The sequence below is a fragment of the Centruroides sculpturatus genome, unplaced genomic scaffold (genome assembly GCF_000671375.1).
Source record: "Centruroides sculpturatus isolate CEXI.00-Female unplaced genomic scaffold, Cexi_2.0 scaffold1275, whole genome shotgun sequence".
Classification (NCBI taxonomy): domain Eukaryota; kingdom Metazoa; phylum Arthropoda; class Arachnida; order Scorpiones; family Buthidae; genus Centruroides; species Centruroides sculpturatus.
In genome coordinates, this window is record NW_019385470.1 from 39,252 (window position 1) to 58,772 (window position 19,521).

Consider the following 19,521-nt stretch of genomic DNA (forward strand, 5'->3'; position numbering starts at 1 on the left):
AAATCCGGTTGCTTCCATTGTGGACATGAAAAATAAAGATCCTCTTGGTCCCGTAGAGCGGAAAAAGTAATAAATAAATAAATAAATGAAAGGTTGACTATTGCCATATTGTAACCATTGATCCGTCGTCGATGAGTACACAAAACTATCGACGATTTTGGAGCCGTCATTACACGGTCCAACATGCGTACACTTTTAGTAATCTATGGCAGATTGTTAAAGGTGTTCACCTTTAACAATCTGCCATAGATTACTAAAAGTGTACGCATGTATGGACACGTGGCGTAGGTATACACCTACCGCCTACAATTCTTATTTGACTGTTTTTAATTCAGATCGTAATATTTTTAGTAGGAATAAATAAATGGGATATTTAGGGGAAAATTTTCCGATCGAGACGAAGTGTTCCAAATCGGACAAATCCCGAAAAATAGGAACGAGAGACCCTCTCTAAGAGTATAAAAAAAATAACAGTACCATATTTGAGACTAAGCCTATATATAATCATTTATAGAATTAATTAATTGCTAATTATAAATAGGGAAAAATCATATTTATAACTACTAAACTTCCGTCGTTATTTCGAATTTTATGATAAATGCTTTGACCTTTTCGTTTTAATCCAAATATTTATTTATTATTGAGGTGTTCCATGCCAAAAAATTCATATAAAATTTAACTGTTATGGCTATATTTTAATTATATCTTCGTGATAAATTTATAAGCCATCTTTGAAGTGAAATTTTGTAATTACGAATTCTACACTTAAAAAAAATTAAATTATATCAATAAAACATAAATATTCGTACTTAATTTTGCTTAAAAGTATTTTTTGTAGTTATATTTNTTTCACTATAATATATTTATAAATACACGTATTAAATCAGATAGAATTCGGCATAATTTTATTATAGAAATAATCAAAAATGAATAACCAAAGTACGAAATAATATCGTTTGGTAACAAGATGGCAGTAGAAGGCCTACGGGTGGTCCATAGAATATGTTTCCCAGAGATATTTGATAGGGCAAATCATGTCCAAATACAGGATGTATCCTTCTTACAGATTAACCTCATTTAAAGAGGTCAAAATGAAAAATTTAACAAACATTTACGAAAAAAAAAATGTACAGCGTTGTCGATTTTGTTTAAAAATTCGGAAGTAAATACAAAAAAAGCAGACCTTTTCGGCAGAGGTATAGCTTCTAATGACCCTTGTAAGAGGTTGCGTAGAGGATCCGATGTAACTTCATCCTATTGGAGTAAGCAGTTGGACAGATGCTTTTACACCAATCAGAGAAGAGAAACCTCCCACTGATGCAGGCTCTTCTAGCATCTACCAATCAGCGGTTGAATGTTTCATTTTTGATGTCAGCCTGCTACATACGCTGCATCTGTTAGAAAGCTTTTAACAATTTGTCAAGATCACGATACAAGGTAGGATTTATCGCCTTTTCATGTTATTATTTTCGTTAATTGTACATTAATCTTCATTCTTTGTTAATATTGTTTAAATTATCATAAAATACTAAATTATCGCATTCATTTCTTCCGTCTCATAAGCGTTTTACTTAAGTTACACGCGTTTTAATAACTCGTACAACTTATTAAACATATATTCTAGCTTGCATCGTGTTTTTAAATGTTTTCTTCGTTAATATTTCGTAAATATATGCAAAATTTATAGAATTTTACATAAAGAAATTTCTCTCCGTGCACAGATTAATTTACGATTGTTTTACTTAGTTTATACTTTAAAATTTAATAATTTTAACCAGAGTTTTCTCTCCGATTATCGCTTATAACCTAACTTAAAAACTAAAATCAATTTAAAGACTAGAACCAGGCGGTTATAACTCTGTTTTATGCTTACAGATCTTCAGGAATATCTCTAGTAACATATCAAAAGAGTAAATCACTCTAGAATTAAAGCATTAGTAACAAATCTAGAAATGAATTCTCCAGGGATGATGTTACCTTCTCCTCCATCAGGAGAGAGAGGAGTGAGACGTCCCAAGTGTGCAAGATGTAGGAACCATGGCGTAATCTCCTGGCTGAAAGGACACAAACGACACTGTCGATTCCGAGAATGTACGTGTGCTAAATGCAATCTTATAGCAGAGAGGCAACGAATTATGGCTGCACAAGTAGCTTTGAAGAGGCAACAAGCAGCCGAAGATGCTATAGCTATGGGGTTAAGAGCTGTAGCCACTGGTACTTCAATCTCGTATCTTCCTCCGGGACCTATATTCGGGATGGCCATCACCGATCCAGAAGATAGAGACAGCGACAGCGATAGAGGTAAGATATTTGATAATAATAATAATAATTATTAGAAAAATAAAATATACGAGGCTAATAATTGTGCGTAGGCCTATTTACGATGAAAAAACATCAGAGTGATGAAGAAAGGACTTCTAAAAATAGTTTATTATTAATCATTAGTAAAAGATCTTAACTTATTTTATTAGGTTAATAGCTAAAAGTNTAGAGGTAAGATATTTGATAATAATAATAATAATAATTATTAGAGACAGAACCTCTCACAAATAAAGAGAAATATGGGTTCCAGTATATTTAAATATTAATATAAACGATAAAAATATTGTATTGTATTTTTTTAAATAATAAAATTTAATTTAAAAAGTTCTTAATACATAATAAATGCAATGGAACGATTAATTTGTCACAGATTTTATTAAAACACATATAAATGTGAGGCCGGAGACAAACGACCTTATGATAGAATCTGGAGCAAACTCCTTATAAATGTAGGCCTCACTCCTCTCAGTAAAGCTATAAAAATATATGAATAAAACAAATAAAAATTAACTTTTTCTATCACTTACCAAAAGAAATTTTCATGTTTATCACTTTCTTATTGTGTTTTATATTAAAAAGAAAGAAAAACTAAATTTTTTGCTCCCCTGAAACTAAGGTTTGACAAAATGGCACATCCTCTCTATCTGGCCTGAATTTAGACACTATCTCTTCTTCTAACTCGTACTTCATCTTATATTTAGGCCTAATTACTTTAATTGGATACTATAGACTATATTTATAATATCTTTCTACGTAAATCCAGAGCTTATAGTTTATATGGAAAACATTAAAAAATGAGTAAATCTTAATCCTAAAAACAATCAGCAGCTAATAAAACTAGTTATATACAATCAAACCTCTGAACAACGGCCACTGGCGAGCACATAAAATAAAATAATAATAATAAAAATTATTAGAAAAATAAAATATACGAGGCTAATAATTGTGCGTAGGCCTATTTACGATGAAAAAACATCAGAGTGATGAAGAAAGGACTTCTAAAAATAGTTTATTATTAATCATTAGTAAAAGATCTTAACTTATTTTATTAGGTTAATAGCTAAAAGTCTGAATCTTTGTTCAGTAATCAAACTAGACTAACTGGTTTTATACGTAAATAAGTGTAAATGGATGCTTATGATGACTTCTTAAAAATTCATTTTTAAAATGTTATCAGAATAATTAATATAGAAGAATAGCAGATTTCCTTAAGGCTATTGAATGTATTTGATAATCCTCACTTAAATTTTGTTATGACAAGAGTCGTGGTGCGAATATGTTTTGTCGATAGTGGCTTATCTACTATTGAAATTATATGCAAAATAAATTTCAAAGATTTCTAAGTTTAAAAAATAAATTATAAATGAATAAATTTAATATTTAATTTCGAAAATTCGATTACTTTCTAAAGTTATTAACCGTCTTTGTATATTTAATAAATCAAGTACAGTAGCTTAATTTTATTTTAAAATATATTATTCTAGCACAGGTAACATTAGCCTTTACTGAGTTAGATCCTAAAACATGGTGAAAAATATAATTTTAATAGTAGGCCTAAAGATATTTTTGATATAATATAACTTTTCATGTTTTTTAATTAGAAAATTTAACAAAATATAAATTATAACATAGATCAGAGCTAATGTAAATTGCAACCTACTCTATACTTACTTAGGTATTATCATAAATATCGATTGTAATCATTTGATTAATTTATTAGAATTTGAGAGATAAATGAATTTACTTTTAATATAAATTTATAGTTTATTAAATAAAAAAATATAAAAATAAAAATATAAGTTCAATCATTAGAAATTGCCTGTAAATAGTTGGCATTTATGAACTGGAATGTTTTGAAAGATCCAAAACTATTTAACGTAGCCAAGTTAACTTATTTATTATTTGATACTATATTGAGCTAGATGATTCATCTATCTTCATCCTTAAAAATTTTAACCAAAGATACAGCTCACAACAGAGAACATATTTAAAATATCTGCTAACAATTATCTAATATATTTTTTAATATTATATAAAATAAATAAACTTTTTNGATAATTAATATTATAATTAAGAGTTAATCAACCATCGGGATTTCAGAATTCAGTTTTTAAACTATTGAGATCCATAATTCAATTAATTCACCTAAAATAATGAGTAATCTAAGCAATTAGACCGAATGATTTTTAAATCATTTAGTCAAATTAATCATAATTATTCTATAGTTTCAGACACGTAAAACTGTTAGTTAGCAATTTTGAAAATTAATATATAAATAATTTAAAGATCCGCTGGACCATTTATACACTGGAAGATAGCTTAAAGCTTAATGTGTGCCGTATAAAGTTTAGCATCCCACTCATCGTAAAATATTAAGTAACAGAAATTATGCAAAGATTAGTAGAAAAGGTTTAGTTTTTATCACTTATTAAGTTAAAGTAAACGATTTTCAATAATAATAAACTTGTAGATGATAGGAGAATTGCGGAACGGCAAGTTACTCCTTTAAGATACTTGTAGAAGAGGAGAGGATGATCATAATGAGAAAAGAAACATAGAGATTAGCGAATAACGGCTATCACTCAATAGAAAATATTTAAAATGTTTAGATAAACGGCATCTTATAATTACCGGAACGGTGAGGAATTATGAGAAGCGCCTTGATTTTTTGTCCCGTCAACAAAACTCGCTATCAGTTGTCAGTGAACATATGAAAGTCTTCAATAACGGAAGCAGTGCCAAATCAGAAGCTTGCCTTGTTGCCGTATTGTACGAAGTCAAGTCGGCAGAAATGCTTTGTGCACCGTCCACAGTTGAATGCTGGTATCAGGGTCTTTGCCAATGAAATTACCTGTCAAGCCCAACTGGTCAATCTTTCCGTGACACAAGCACAGTAAATGATAAAATCTATTTACGATTCTGACAAGTAAAGCTTACGTCAACCGTTAATTTTGTAAATTTATGCGAATTGAGACGCTCTATCTGATACGGTCGGATAAACAACTCCAATGTTAGCAGCAACATGGTCCCGACGACTCCTCCTTCTGTCTACATCTTCATTATTCTCCGCACACAACTTCGTTGCATGCAAACTACTGATGAAAGTTTCTTTCATGTCTTTTCAAATTTAACACGATTGAAAGTTTACGAATAAAAGAATGGAGTTCAGATCGACTCGAATAACTTTACACGCTGCTTTTAGACTGGATTCGGGGGCATTATTCTGTCGTTAAATAAATTAAAAATGTCATCTTGTCATTTTTTTTCTCGACATTTCAAGACAATTAATCTTAAAAATAAATAATTAGCATAAAACTTTGTTTAGGACACGTTTAAATTACTTTAAAAACATAATGAAGCAATTTAAAATAAACTTATTTTATGGTCCTTAAGCTAATCGAATTTAAAAGTAGATCTAAATTTTAAAATAGAAACAATACTTAAGAGTTTAGACATTATGTAATTAAATTAATTCATATCGACTAATATTATATTCTATCCAGTTAACGTATCGTCATCTCCATTTAAACTTGGGAAGCTCCACTTTCTAAATTTAAAAGTCTGCATAACTTATAAGCTTAAATGGAGTATTCACTTAATGACAAACTTACAGAATGATACATTGTTTAGCTCTACGCCAATTATGCAGTATATAATTTATATAACAAATTACATTTGCGAGCTTTTCATGTATCCGACAATATTGCCTACATCTTTTTTTCTCAACCAGTAGATCGCGACCCCAAGGAAGTAGCGAATCGTATTCCTGGGAATGTCACTTTCTTCCGGTATGTTAAAACGGGATTGTCATCTAAAAGACTGCTTTAAATAATCAATGTTAGATTATGTAGACCAAAATGACTCTCGTAATCTATCGTTTTAATATTACAACTCTTTGTACAGACATTTTGCAGATTTAATTATGCATAAATAGTAGGCCTATTCATCAATAATCAAATTTTGCTCTTATAAGTCTAAATAACTTCATTCTTTCTTCACTATTTTGAATGAAGTCATAATGTAAATATTTTGAAATAATATAAGGTAAATTATTAAAATTTTGTATTGTTTCTGCTGAAAGAGAAACATTTTAAATATTCTAGAAGTTATAGAATTAACTTATCGTTACAATCCTTACAGCATATTATACAGCAGAAATTTAAAGTAATTCTATACAACTTTTTCTAAATTTGCATAATAAAATGGCAATTCTGATAGCCTACAGTTAACAAATAGCGTAAGTTAGAAGTTTCTTAAAATGGAAAATCATATCTTAATAGCTTTATCTATGAATAAATCAGGTAGGTATAGTACTGTACAGTACATTACATAGTAACTTATCAGTTAGAAAATTAGTAAAAGTCATTAAATTATAATTTATTAAAAATATATAACAAAATAACATCAGTAGGCTATTATAGCGGCATATTACATCTGATGAAAATATTATATGTCAAGTCAGATTTTTGAGTATTTAAATAAATTCTAGAACATAAAACTGTTTTTATTTAACTCAATATTTACCCGATAGTAACAGTACTAAATAATATATCAATACAGTCACTGTCTTTGATTGAGAAGTATCAATATTTCGCTACTGTTTCTAACAGTACTTTCGGAGGTTAAAGCTCTCTGATAACATCCTACTTGACACTTCAAACTTATCTTTATTGATTGAAGAGTTAAAACATGAATGCTTTCAATATGGCCTTTGGCATCACGATATTTCGTTTCTATATTAACATAAAGGCTACATAAACTAGCCTTTCAGCTATATCTCACCTGATATTTTTATCTAATAAANAATATAAGTTCAATCATTAGAAATTGCCTGTAAATAGTTGGCATTTATGAACTGGAATGTTTTGAAAGATCCAAAACTATTTAACGTAGCCAAGTTAACTTATTTATTATTTGATACTATATTGAGCTAGATGATTCATCTATCTTCATCCTTAAAAATTTTAACCAAAGATACAGCTCACAACAGAGAACATATTTAAAATATCTGCTAACAATTATCTAATATATTTTTTAATATTATATAAAATAAATAAACTTTTTAATTTTTAAATTATGCATATCTTAAACTCCTAAAATCTTAGTTCTTTGAGCATTTTAAATATGAACTTGACAAAATAAAGCGCTTTATAAATAAAGATATCAAATTATATTGAAGTTATTAACCTTTAATATAGAATAATACAATTAATTTTGAGGAAATTATCATCTATATTGTTATATTTATCATCTTAGGATCGTCAGGTGTCCAGTTTCGAATCGGACATCCAATAAATTCATATTTTCAACCTATTCTTCATTCAAAATACGCTCACGTTTGTCCGATATTCTTATGGAAATGAATTGGCAATTCTATAAGTTCTTCAAAAATCCTCTGTAAATATCTTTGATTTATTTATAACTTATTTACTTGCAAATTCTAAAAAATAAAACTTGCCATATAAATTATATTTTTGTGCTTAATATTAAATATTAAAAACAGTCAAGGGTCTAATAACAGATAATAAAATTTAAGCCTCTAGTTTTCAGTGTTTTAAATATATATTTTAGTATAACATACAAAATTTTGAGTTTTTTTTTAAATATAAAATCAACTTTTTTATTGTTTTCTTGTGGAAATTACATCCTACTTGTATGTTTCAATATTGGCAATAATTGAGCCAAATATCCTTTTTAATATGCTCGAGAAGCTAATTATACAATTGAACAAAGTGTTTTTTTATGCAATGAGCCAAATATATAATTGAGCCAAGCAGTTTTTTATATAAAGATCCAATAATCCAAGTGTATAATTGAACTTAATGTTTTATATACAAAGAATCAAGTATACAATTGAGCCAAGTGTTTGTCATGCAAAGAGCCAAACATACAATTGAGCCAACATTCTATATCCAAGTGTATAATTGAACTAAATGTTTTTTTTTATACAAAAAATCAAGTATATAGGCTATATTTTTTAGTGTTTTTAAAGTACAGTATATTCTAATTAATATTAAAATAAAAATTTATTATCATTATTTGTTTTAAACCATCATTTAACAATTAATTGATTGTTAATATTTTTAAAAATTCGCAAAATTTTATTTTCTTCAGCATTTTAAAAAGATTTTCATCAATTACATCATTTTATATAATACATAATATATTTTTAATAAATTATTTACAAGAAAATTTCACATTTTACATTCTATTTATGGTCACCTATGCTTCGTTGTTAAGCATTAGCAGATTCAGTGAATGATATTTAAAAACAGTTATTCTTCATGAAATTTATAGGAAAAAATATTGTAAAAAACATTTCTAATTTTTTTTATTAATTATAATTTAATTACCTAAATTTATAAAAGTTATATTAATTTATATGCAAGTTTTTCTTCTAAACTATTACTTGGTTCAATATACAAAATGACTTTGTATAAATTTATTTCTCTGTATTATTTATTAATCTTTATAATTTTAAATCTTGTATAGAATTTAGTAAAAACATAATAAAATCATTTATAAACACTTTCCAATTGCAAAAATGCCTCCTTTCTTCTTCTAAGAGAGTTTATTTTCAATTGAAGTGACTATAATTTCTCTTAATTAATGCTTTATTAATTAAGAAACAAGCTAATCATTATCATAATATATCAGTTATTAAAACATATATATAGTTAGTGACATGGATTAAATTGTGGAAAATTATGAATTCTAGTTATAATTTTTATCAATAGCAAAATTCATTAAATTAATTAATTAAAAACATATTTTTAAAACTTTCTTTATTGAAATTATTAAAAATAAAATAAACAGAATTTATGAAACAATCTACAATATTGACAGTTTAACTGGATTCTTTCAAGTGAGGAACGTGAAGTAAAAATAAAAATCTACCTTGCTTAATCCTATATATTTAGTCACTTTATTATAAGAGGAAACAAATGTAAAAATGAATAATTAAGGATTAAAATATAAATTTGTTTTTTATTTTTATTATATAAAAATACTTAGGCCTATGTTTTTATAATTATTATGCTTATTGTGTCTTCAATCTGTACAATTTATGCCTTAGATTATATTAGAAAAATATTGAACTGGCATTTAATATATCGTTGTAATAGTCTATATTTTAATATATTACGATTGAATTAATATAAAACGTTATTCAACTTTACAAACTCCTTTCCTTATCGCATTTTGTTATAATGATATTTGTAATAGGCGACACTTTACATTTATCTGGAGTTTAGAAAGATAAAAATCCGTAAAATTTTTATGTAAATAGTAAATTTTAATTACAGTGTAACATATAAAACATATTGTAAAAAATATCGCTTTAATAAAACAAACTAAGATGATTCAAAACAAGAAATGGGAGACATTGTAAGGTAAAATTTGATGAATACCCAGCATTAGATAGGCAGTAGAAATTCTGGAAAATAAGTGAATAATTCTAATTAAATCAATTTTATTGAATTATTAATTACTAAATATAATTTTTTATTATTTTTTGAACCGATAGTACTGTACTGTACACGTATGACTTGCTTATTTCAACTAAGTTTGTGTTGGAAATCCGGTTGCTTCCATTGTGGACATGAAAAATAAAGATCCTCTTGGTCCCGTAGAGCGGAAAAAGTAATAAATAAATAAATAAATGAAAGGTTGACTATTGCCATATTGTAACCATTGATCCGTCGTCGATGAGTACACAAAACTATCGACGATTTTGGAGCCGTCATTACACGGTCCAACATGCGTACACTTTTAGTAATCTATGGCAGATTGTTAAAGGTGTTCACCTTTAACAATCTGCCATAGATTACTAAAAGTGTACGCATGTTGGACCGTGTAATGACGGCTCCAAAATCGTCGATAGTTTTGTGTACTCATCGACGACGGATCAATGGTTACAATATGGCAATAGTCAACCTTTCATTTATTTATTTATTTATTACTTTTTCCGCTCTACGGGACCAAGAGGATCTTTATTTTTCATGTCCACAATGGAAGCAACCGGATTTCCAACACAAACTTAGTTGAAATAAGCAAGTCATACGTGTATAGTACAGTANTACGATCTGAATTAAAAACAGTCAAATAAGAATTGTAGGCGGTAGGTGTATACCTACGCCACGTGTCCATACATGCGTACACTTTTAGTAATCTATGGCAGATTGTTAAAGGTGTTCACCTTTAACAATCTGCCATAGATTACTAAAAGTGTACGCATGTATGGACACGTGGCGTAGGTATACACCTACCGCCTACAATTCTTATTTGACTGTTTTTAATTCAGATCGTAATATTTTTAGTAGGAATAAATAAATGGGATATTTAGGGGAAAATTTTCCGATCGAGACGAAGTGTTCCAAATCGGACAAATCCCGAAAAATAGGAACGAGAGACCCTCTCTAAGAGTATAAAAAAAATAACAGTACCATATTTGAGACTAAGCCTATATATAATCATTTATAGAATTAATTAATTGCTAATTATAAATAGGGAAAAATCATATTTATAACTACTAAACTTCCGTCGTTATTTCGAATTTTATGATAAATGCTTTGACCTTTTCGTTTTAATCCAAATATTTATTTATTATTGAGGTGTTCCATGCCAAAAAATTCATATAAAATTTAACTGTTATGGCTATATTTTAATTATATCTTCGTGATAAATTTATAAGCCATCTTTGAAGTGAAATTTTGTAATTACGAATTCTACACTTAAAAAAAATTAAATTATATCAATAAAACATAAATATTCGTACTTAATTTTGCTTAAAAGTATTTTTTGTAGTTATATTTTAATAGGATGCGTGCAAATTAAATTATTAACTTGTAAATTAAATATTAACTGTAATTAATAATAGAATTTTAGATAATGATGTTTATTAATTAGAAAATTAACATAAATAAAATAAAATAAATCAGAATTTGAATGCTTTCGAATCAAATAATTTATATAGTTTTAAAGTATAAATTATAATCTGAATGTATTGATTTATTTTAAAGAAATTTTAGTAAATGGTATAAAGTTTGAAAGAAATTATCTCTTCTAGGCCTAATTATTCTATTTTGATCGTTTATATTTCATTATAATGAAAGAAATTATCAAAAAGAATAGTGTTTTTGTAGACAAATTTTAAAAGAATATTCTAGTATTAAATTACTAAATTTTGGCAAAAAAGTTGATTATTTTAAGTTATGTGTTTATAATAATCTTGTTATTCTTCTTCACTTCAGAGTTATCCTGTGTTGCAACTAGATATATCCTCATCCTTGCCTATTGCGTATTTTGAATCTTTTCTTCGCTTTTCTGGATAGTCTTTTTATTTTTGGTTTCCATTTAGCCAGCTTTATTAATTCCTGAACATCTTTTCTTTGTTCATGTTCTCATTTCAGTCTCCTGTGCTGTCCATTGTTCTAATAATAACGAGCAATTATTTATTGTGGCATCGTCACAATGCCGGGCTGCAATTTTTAATCATATTTTTCATTTATTTTATTTAAAATATATGCTTGCCATCTCAAATTAGTAGTGTCTTGCCCCCTGTACAGTACATCATACTTTTCTGTCAACAATCGAGTAGTGCCAGTCATCTAACTCCTTTCAGGAGAAAAGTTTTGGATTAAAATAACGTGACATTTACTTTGCATCGGAAGTTCTTATGTAATTAATTAGGACCGCATGCCCCTAATCTTTCTATATCTAGTCTTGACCTTCATGTTTCTAACTTCGTTCTCGAGATTAAAGAAGGACAGACACACGGTAGAAATTTATAGGTCTACAATTTTTTCAAATTGCAGCCCAATACTAATAAAGGAATAATTTTTCTACAAAAGAAGCTTAATAAAAGAAAACAGCTCTAGTTAATTAGAAAGAAGGATAATCATTTAAATATTAAGTTAAATTATTATTATTTCTTTAAATATTATTTATTTAGGCTATTTATTTATGGTGATATATTATTAGCATAAAAATCTCTGAACTTCATCTCTACAAACTTATCCATAGGCCAAAGTTCCATAACTAATATCCTGTACAGTAGGTAGCAGTTTTAAATAATAAAATTATTATTTATCCAGTAAGACTTTTAACAAACTAATGCTTTTTATCTATATCATTTGTCTCAATTCTAACAACAGTTTTATCAGTATAATCGCTGTAATAGTGAGCGATAACAGTTTTCGAAAACAATGTCGACAATGTTTGCTACAAGTGCATGTAATTTGATATAATTTAGTAACTGTCGTCTAATATTTAAAGCTTTGATTTCAAATGTATGAATTGTTAACCGAAACGGAAGCCAAAATAAATAATTAAGTTAGAAAATTAGAGAATTATATGATATAAACAACCTAGATAGACCGTTTAGGCTATATGAATAGACCTTGGATCCTATTTGTACAAACACGTGCCAGCAGGACCATTTAATCTTTCTCATAAAAATGTGATGTAGACTATAAAGCTCTACTTTTAATTATTTTATTCGTGTACTTTTATACGTTTCGGAGAGTGATGATCCACCATATTTGTGATTAGACTTGATTTCATTTCACCTCTTTTAGGCCTCGAGTGTAAGAACGAATCTATTTTATATCGATGTTTAATTCTTATTATTTAATTCTAAAGTCATTTCGAAATTCAGAAAGGAATTCGTAAGTATAAAATCTTAAAATTAAATTTTAAAATAGTTTTAATTAAGTTAAATGAAAAAAAGGTTTTAAGATAATTAAAAAAAATTTAATTAAATTTACAATAAATGTTTAAAAATATTTTATAAGCAATTCCTTGAGGAGTGCTATTATTGTTAAGCGTCAAAATAATATTTTTTCCTTACAATTTATTTTAAAATGTTAAAAATTTATGTATTACATCTCTTGGTTTTATATCCATTTAAAATTTTCAAATTTTATATTTGTTTATGTAAACATCAATCCGAGTAATCTGTTGTATAAACAAGTAACTTATAATCTACAGAAGGAATTCTCCTATAGATTTTTGGTATCTTAAAATCAGCAACAGGCAATAGATAAGTGAATTTTTTTAGATATTTTTATAAAACCAGCCGCCGGTGGAAAGCATGTCGAGAAGAAAGAAATCGAAAATCTCGATAAAGAAGTCGGCTTCATATCGACTACAATCAAGAGTTCTCCCCAGACAGCGAGTATCTAGCAAACATATCCTGTACCGGATTGGATTATGTGTAGCAGAGAGAACAAGGCTTTCTCCGAGTCGAAATTAGGACGTTCTGGGCCTAGAGGGATGTTAGTCATCCACGTGGATTCCACTACTCTATGTACTCAAACCCTCTATTAGTGGGATTCTCTTTCCGTGGGTCAACAGTAGCCATTTGTCAGTCATCCGCTGATTGGACTACAGAATAGAAATGGACCTACACAAACAACACTCGGAAATTGGACTTGGACAAAAAGGAAAACACTAAGATGGATTTTTATTAACAATCCCTTTTATGTCCTTAATAATTAAGCGAAAATCACACGAAGAGTTTATCCATAAACGAAATTCCGTAGGAATAATCTTTATTTTTTAAATGTATTTTTAATAGAAAAAAAAAACTTTAATTCATTTATTTAAACTACCTTCGTTAAATTTAAAAAATTGAATTATTAATATAAAATATTGAAATTTTCTGTGTACATATAATCAATTTGATCATTCAGGATTAAATTTGTGGTTCATCAGCATCTTAAGCCTATTAAATGGAATAAATTTCATTTGTTCCAAGTAAAATAAACTTATAATTTAAGCAATTTTGACTTGAATTTATCCAGAGCCTTTCATAGTTAAACTAATTTAACTAATTTAAAATTCGTTAATGGATACTAACCCGTTAGATCTAATGTTCTTACATAGAGGGTATAAAGTAGTAAAGTTATATTTTCGAAACATTATTTTATCTATAATTACGTGAAATGTATTCAATATAACGTAGATTTATATACAAGAATATAGGCCCTGTAACTATAAAACCTAAGATTAAATATTATTATTAGTTCCATTCAATTACTGCATGCTTCAAAGATTTAATAAGAGTTCAAAATTTATCACAGGCTCGTTACATTACATGATAATGCTTTTTTCATGGATTATAAAGCTTTGCCAAAATTTCTAGAACTAAATAAATAATAAATTTTACTAGGTTCGTTACTTATTTAATTCTAAGGATTTTGTAAAGGTTTATAAATCTATAGCTTGGCCTACAATAAGTATGATTTTATATCTTAAAACTGTAAATATATTGATAAGTCTAAGTATGTTTAACTAATAAACTAATCACTATAAACTTTATAGTCAGCGTGTAAGGCAAATTGGTATACTATAGTGAGTTTAAAAATTACATCCAGATTACGAATTGTCACTGATTTTAGGATTAATCTGCGTGTAAAGTAATAGCAAAAATAATTTACTGATAAATGATGTTTTCAATTAAAACTTTTAATGTAGAAATTAATTTTATAACGAAAAACTTCTCTTATGCTTCGTTAATTCGATATTTTACTCTTTCAGATTCGACTAATCCGAGATGCGCACCAGAACCTACCACAACTTCTTCAATAGAAGTAGGACAGAATAAACCTAAACCAAAACCTACAAACACTAACAATAATAATAAGAAGAATCCCTCTTCGGCAGAAGCTTCGACTCCTGCTGATTTCAGACCAGGAAGACTTAGCCCGCTAGAGATACTTAGTCGGATATTTCCAACTCAGAAACGAACTGTTCTAGAATTGGTGCTTCAAGGGTGCAACGGCGACTTGGTCAAGACGATAGAACACTTTCTATCTGCCAATGATGCTTTGTTGCTACGTCAACAACCCGGTCCGACAGTCACGCATACCTTCAATACGTCAGATAACAGAGAACCCATTCGGTTGACTCTAGGTTCAGTCAAATCGGCATTTGCTCCACCCGCTGCTCATCAAAGCCCATCTTTCATCGGATCTAGCAATATGCACTCCATGTCTCAACCCGCTCCGGTCGGATTAGATTCTTTGATGACCGAACTGGGGGATGGAGGATTTTTGGCTCGTTCGACCGCACTGTTGACATCGGTTCCGAGGTTGCCGGATAATGTTGCACCTGGGTTTCCCAGTTATACATCTGTGCCATTCCCTGGGGCCTACACACTGGGTGGAAGTGCCCTCCTTCTTCAACCTTATCAGAGTTGTCCACCCGGTTGCGTCCATTGCCGTTTGGCCATAGTCCCCGATGGAACAACAGAACAAACTTCTTCAGCAGATTTTACAGAAGCATCTAGCCCGGATGTCCCTTCACCCAGTAAAATAGACAGCAGAATACAAGAAGCTGTAGATCTGTCCGAAAGATCCTGGCAAACAACACAAACAAGAACAGAAAAAAATTAAAAACACACACACAAAAAAAAATTCGAAACAAACGTTGTTATTTTGCGACTGTTTGTGGTCTACACTGTTTTGTGTCGCTCAATAATGTCATTGCTGTTAAATGTTTAAAAAAAAATAGAGCTCAGATTTTAAATAATATTCTCACATTTTGAATTTTAACATCTATTCCACCGAAACACGAAGGTAAGACAAAAATTATAGATTTTCAATTTTGTATCTAAGTAAGCATTGAAGCAAAATCCTGCATATATTTGCACTCATTTCCAACCTGTATAACATGAAATTATTCTACATTTTTATTGAATTTTATAGCTTTAAATCAAAATTTTACTATTTTCTTTCCGTATATGCAAATATTTGATCCAATTTTTAAATAAAAAGTAAAATAAAGCATTTAAATAAAAAATAATTTCACGAATAATGGAAATTTAATATTTTTATAAAAATAAATAAATAAATAAATAATTGATTATAATTTTCAAATACAGGTTCGAGAAAGGAACAAAATTGTAAGATTTTGCATCGTTAATAAAAATGTTTAATGACATTCCCATTAAACTAGATGAAGTCTCGTGTTAAAGAACCATAAATGCCCAACACGTTAGCACATACATAATGTAAACATGAGCACACGGGCCACCTGATAATACTATTTATATACTTTTAAGCATTGAGTGTAATGATAAAATGTTGCTGTACCAATTGTAAATCGTACACACTTAACAAAGGCCACATACGAAGCTATTGTAATCAATCGGACAAACAAATTTATGGTGGAAAGTCAATTTTTTTTTGTGTACAGGGAAAAAAGTGTCGGCTGTTATATAAAAGCTGATATTGAATGACCCACTAATGGGTGTTTCATCGACTGTAAAGTGAAGTTGTCACGTCGGGATTGAGACAAACAGAACAAAGTCAACAATGTGTCGAGTAGAAGAGATCGGGTTCCTACAGTTACAAGGAACGCTACTTAGCCACAGACAGATGGTACAAGATATGAGGCCCATCTGCCCATTCATTCACTACACATTTTCTTCTTCTTCTATTCGAACCTGATGCATTCTCTGTCGTCACGACGTTCTTAAGTCTCGCGGTCTATAAGACACACAGATTTTTCTATTATTTATTATATATACACCGGTATTTCTATTAATTTCTATAACTTTAAGATACTAAAGGACTTATTTCAACACATAATGGCGTTTAAATTGAGGGAAATGAATTTTTACATCAAAATTTTACAAGGTTTAAGCGATTTTCTCTCTAAGAAAACCGAAATAAAACCGATAATTTATTAATTTTTACCAAACCTAATTTAATAAAACGAAAAATTTTCAAAAAAAAAAAAAGAAAAAGAAATAAAATTCTCAACATTTTTAAATTGTATTTTTATAGTAAAAATATACAAAAAAAAATTTATCGACACGTTTAAATCTATTTTAAAGATCTACATTATATGAAGGGAAGCATTATAATACAGTTAATCTAATTTTTAAAATAGAATTTAATTCAAAAATTTAAGTTAAAATTCTTTCAAAAAAAATAAATAAATAAAAATACGTCGCTTCAAATGCATAGAAAATTTTCGAAAATAAAAATGATTTAAAGAGCTATTTAAATTGATAAATGGAGTTACAAAATATCAACAAAAATCAAATTTAACATAATATTTTAATACGAAATGATAGAAGCGAGTTGAGATTTTCAACTATTTTTCTTTATATATATCTTATCATCATCGATCTATTGCCAAAAGCAACATGGCGGGTTTTTTCTCCAAAGAAAAACACAAACTAACAAGTTATACTGATAAAATATTGCAAACTCCGTTACGTTTTAGAACTTTTCCTTTACGCTTTAACATAAAAATTGAAGGAGAAAAAATTGTGTACGTGTAAAATTCCAACATCTTTTCTTCGATTCTTTACCAGAGATAAAAATTGTTAATTTATACATCTTTTTTGTCTTTTTAACACAATTTTCTTGCTTAAAAAAACGCGTAGAGTTAAGTTTACTCAAATCAAACATGGAGAAAGGAAATAAAAAAAAAACTTAACTCGAGTAAAACATAAATAATTCCCATAGCTAAAAAAGTATTAAAACTTAAGTAAATCAATTTTTATATAATTACCAAACGGTTGCATTCTTTCATTACCGAGGAAGGGAAAAAAACCCAAGTTAAATTTTTCTACGGGGGGGAAGGAAGCAAAAAAATAACTTCTTAGATACACTATGTTAATATCCAAATAAAATTTGTGTGAATGTAATTAAATGACAAAACTAAATCCTGGAAAAAAGAACAACATATTTGATTAAAGTTAAGTGTTACCCATATAATCAGATTATGAGCGTAAAGAGCGGCGCAGAATCAGCTACAGAGGATATACAGTGTCATTGGACATAGTGTAAACATGATTATCAGATACATGTTTTAATGAAGATCAACACAGTCTACGGAAATTCGCAATTGCCCGAAGCCATGCACGGCTAACCTGTCAATCACTGGTTTCGTGTCAACACTCGGTCTATGTTTTCATGGTATAATAAGGAGTCCTTAATCTGTTTAAGTCTGTAACGAAATCAAGCTAGGTGTGATAAATCAGTTTATGTTGTTGGAGCTATGACAAACTGCTAAACCGCATTGGGTGAACTAATTGAATCGACCGCTCAATGTGAAGAGCAAACTATATTCCCCAAGGCCATTTTGTCGTATTGCTTGAAGAGTATTGATCGACAAGTAATTTGATTTTCACCCTTCAGATTAAACCGCAGTGTACCTTTTAGACGGTAATATATATACTAAGGTGGCCAAACGTCAGATGTTTAAAGAATTCTAACCGAGACAAACTGAATTTAGTTTCTCTGCCTGGAGAAAATATACTGTTCAAAAATACAGTTTCAATACCTATTGGCTCGCTTGACGGATATTAACTTAACCTTTTATTCTTTCTTCTTATATTCTACTAATTTTCTAAACTTGTTCGAGTTATTGAACTTTGTTTTTTTTTTTCTTTATAGATTTACGACTGATACTCTATCAGCCTATAGGCCTGTAAAGTAATTTTATAAAGTAGATACGTCGATAAAGAATCGCCCTTTACTAATGTTAACACGTTTACCGTCAGCGCTGTAGAGACTAAGTTTAAACGTGTATACACCCAACAATTTAAATGTCAAATAAATAATTATTTACCTAATAAACTTTATATTTAACTGTAAATTTTGATAACTTTTTAAAGCTTTTTAAAATAAAATATAACATTTTCTATCGTTCTTAAAAGTTACCTTTCTACAGTTCGGTGTTTACACAAAACCAAGGATCTATACACAAACTATAACAATTTAATCGTAGAAATTATTTATAAATCGATTTAAATTTTTAAATATATAACTTATAAATTATTTTCTCGAATTTTTGCGACTTTTAATGATGTATCAGTGACGTCATTTATGATCATTGCTGATTATCAGTCACAAATCAGTGATGTCATTTATGATCATTAATAAATGTGTGTAATAAATTTACAAGAGTATAGAGACAGACAATTTTATTTTAAAATCTTTTAGATTTTTAGTTAATGAATATTAATTTAAATATCTAAATGCATATTTTAAAATATTTCTTTAAACACGCACAAACTGCAGGAAAAAAAATTCATATTTTAAGGTTAATCTTTAAATAACCTTGGCTATTGTTAAGCTAAAGAACAATATGTTTAAAATTAAAATTTTAAAATTATTTTTATTTTTAAAACCTGTCTAAAACGGAAAAAATAATTCTTTCAGGAGAAAAGTTTTGGAT

The 19,521-nt window shown here is 28.5% G+C and overlaps 1 protein-coding gene across 1 annotated transcript; it reads left to right on the forward strand.

The window, feature by feature from the left end:
- Positions 1 to 1,371: 1,371 nt before the first annotated feature.
- LOC111639286 (doublesex- and mab-3-related transcription factor A2-like) lies at positions 1,372 to 15,833 on the forward strand. The gene is made up of 3 exons (XM_023385129.1): positions 1,372 to 1,437; positions 1,876 to 2,301; positions 14,863 to 15,833. Exons 2-3 carry the CDS (start codon positions 1,953 to 1,955, stop codon positions 15,717 to 15,719), a joined length of 1,206 nt encoding a protein of 401 aa, XP_023240897.1. The 5' UTR covers positions 1,372 to 1,437; positions 1,876 to 1,952; the 3' UTR covers positions 15,720 to 15,833.
- The last annotated feature ends 3,688 nt before the right edge of the window (positions 15,834 to 19,521 follow it).

Coding starts and splice junctions, on each gene's coding strand:
- LOC111639286 (XM_023385129.1), top strand. CDS start 1,953: ATGAATTCTCCAGGGATGATGTTACCTTCTCCTCCATCAGGAGAGAGA. Junction 2,302..14,862: donor AGACAGCGACAGCGATAGAG/GTAAGATATTTG, acceptor TTACTCTTTCAG/ATTCGACTAATCCGAGATGC.